Source organism: Cyprinodon variegatus, unplaced genomic scaffold (genome assembly GCF_000732505.1).
Source record: "Cyprinodon variegatus isolate N-32 unplaced genomic scaffold, C_variegatus-1.0 Scaffold2413, whole genome shotgun sequence".
Classification (NCBI taxonomy): domain Eukaryota; kingdom Metazoa; phylum Chordata; class Actinopteri; order Cyprinodontiformes; family Cyprinodontidae; genus Cyprinodon; species Cyprinodon variegatus.
This window is the reverse complement of record NW_015152866.1, coordinates 16,343-19,012: the sequence shown is the minus strand read 5'-3', so window position 1 is coordinate 19,012 and position 2,670 is coordinate 16,343. Positions and strand designations below refer to the sequence as shown.

General features: G+C 47.9%; 1 protein-coding gene across 1 annotated transcript in view; it reads left to right on the top strand.

Moving 5' to 3' along the window:
- The first annotated feature begins 766 nt into the window (after positions 1-766).
- The window catches only part of dcst1 (DC-STAMP domain containing 1), a 4,670-nt gene continuing 2,766 nt past the window's right edge, over positions 767-2,670 (top strand). The window contains exons 1-3 of the mRNA XM_015369060.1: positions 767-893; positions 1,016-1,132; positions 1,758-1,900. Of these exons, the coding sequence (XP_015224546.1) occupies positions 767-893; positions 1,016-1,132; positions 1,758-1,900 (387 nt within the window). The remainder of the gene's footprint in view (positions 894-1,015; positions 1,133-1,757; positions 1,901-2,670) is intronic.

The following is a 2,670-nucleotide window of genomic DNA, read 5'->3' as shown; positions in this document are numbered from 1 at the left end:
ACCACAGCGACCGGAGGATCCACATCATCCAATACGGAAGAAGGGCTGGAGGGCCAGGGATCCTCAGGTATGTCGTTGACCAGTTGGCTGGAAACAGGTGGAACGGTGGCCGGTCGGCTGACTAGTCGGTTGTTGGCAGGAGGGCCGGTCGGCTGTATACAGGTGGGCCGGTGGCCGGTCAGCTGATGACGGGTCGGTTGTGGACAGGTGGGCCGGTGGCTGGTCCGCTGGTGATGGTCGATTGTTGACAGGTGGGCCGGTGGGCTATAGACAGGTAGGCCGCGGACAGGTCGGCTGTTAACAGGAGACCGCCGTCGGGATTGCTGAGCAGCGGTGAGCAGCGGCGACATCCACGCCAGCGTTCACTCACTCCTAGGCGTTAATAAACTGTTTCAGAGGAGTGATCATAGCGCTCTGCATCAGCAGTGCTGCGTCTGACTCCCTGCCAGATCCCAGATCAGCGCCGCGTCACACGTTCATGTGTTTTGAAGGTGTGGTTCCGGGGGAGGGGCTAAAAGGTGACGCTGGTTGTGTATGTTCAGAATATAGTTTTTCAGTTTTTCAAAGATCTCCTACAGCACCTTTAAAACAGCAAGTCCCTCTGCAGACAATTTTCACTTTTATCTCCCAAAATGTCCTTAAATCTGCAAACATTTTTACAACACCTTTTTATTTTTGCAATAAAGTGTTTGTTTTCAAGACTTCATCATGTGGTATTTCTAAGCTAAGCCTCTAGTTGATTCAATGTTTAGTTTAATGTCTGCAGATGGCAGGTGGTCTTCAGGTTTTGACCGTCTCACTGCTGTCCATCATCCTGCTGGGCGTCGACTTCGCTCTGGTCCACGTTCTGGACATCATCAGCAGACACACGTTTACGCAGTTCAACGTGACGAGTAAACGCACCGCCACTCAGCTCGGACCTTTAAACTCGTTAAAGTCCGAGAAGGTTAATACAGAAGGGACCTGGAAGCTTTCCATTCCTCACTGACACATGGCTCCGCCCCCCTTTCTGCAGGTAGTCACCACATGGACATCCAAGTGGGTGGAGACACCATGATGGCCCGCCTCCTGCGGACCGTGATCTCTGGGTTCAACAGTTCATCCGACCTGAACATCAATAGCGACAACCAAGGTGAGCCCCAGGTCTATGTGGGCGGCGCCATCAGAAGGAGGCCTCTAGAGGGCAGCATAACCGTTAAATTACCACTAGAGTCTAGGCTTTCTGTCTGTCAAAATATCACCTTTTGTAAGTGAAAGTCGGGTCTCCTGTCCTGAAGAACCCGACAGCTGCTCAGAGTTTAGAGTCTTTTCTGTTCAGTCCAACTTTCTGCTAAACCTACAGCTCCATATTTTCACAGTTTCTCATTTTATACGTTTTATTATTCAATTGCTGCTAGATAATAGTAAAAACCATGGGCCATGGTTAAATGATATTTAAATCTAGAATATGTTTTCTTCAGACAGACAGACAGACAGACAGATTTTTTTCTCTGTTTACACTTTTTAAAACATTTTCTAATTTCTACTTTGCTGAATCAGACTGAAGCTAAAAGGAAGTGGATCATCGTAAAGTGAATCAGATCTGAACTGGTTCTGGATTAAATAAATAACCCTGCAGGGTGTTGGACAGACTTTAAACCAACAGAGGGCGACATTTCCCTCCATCTGCAGACTAAAGAGAACAGAATCATGAACTTTCTCTCTCTCTCTGTCTCTCTCTGTCTCTCTCTCTGTCTCTCTCTCTGTCTCTCTCTCAGCATGCATGTCTCCCCCCTCCTCCCTCCCCACTGCAGTATATGTGAGCTGTGTGGGTTGTGTCCTGCTGGTGGCGCTGTTCAGCCTCGTTCAAGTCTACACCAACCGCCTCAGACGGGTCATTGCAGCCTTCTACCACCCTAAGGTACGCAGACAGACAGACAGACAGACAGACAGATGGATGTCCCTTTAAGCCAGAGGGCTTCATAGATGCAGCTGATCGGGAGACACATGAAGGCAGATTCTATGTTACAGCTTCAGCAGAGTGATGTTGATAATTACATAAAGAAGCTTTTTCACATTTTCTCGCCCTCCAAAAACAGGATATAGCAATAACTGAATTTTCTTTAAACAGTTGAAATGTTCCTTGTCTTTTACATCAAAAAATCAGGCCAAACTGGTTTGTTGTAACTTCCTGCACCGTTGGACCTGAGGTTCAGCTTGTTTTATGTGTGTTTGTTTGCAGCATGTGAGCTGCAGTAAATCTGATCTGAGAACAGATTAGAGTAAGAGCTTTATAACAGCAGAGCTGTTTAAGTGGACTTACGGCGCTGCTGGGGAGCTGCTGAGGAGCAGAGAGGTGATGAATGGAGGCAGTGATCGGGTCGGACAGCTCCTCTCCAGGTTCACGCCGTCAGACCTGCTGAGGAGCAACAGGAAGCTGATCAGATCAACAGCTTCCTGTTGGTTTCATCCTGCAGAGGAATAAAAGCTAGAACTTGAATAAGGTGAAGTTGGGGAGATGATGCCATCGGCGTTTTTCTCACCCTCAGATCCAGATCCTGTTGGACTTCAGGGAACTAGGATGGAGCAGGATGAGGATGGCAGCAGTCTTAGCAGAAACTCCCAGACTTTGCTCTCCCTTGAACAAATCCAGCAAAGAGACATATTCAGTTCTATTCAGTTTATTTCTAT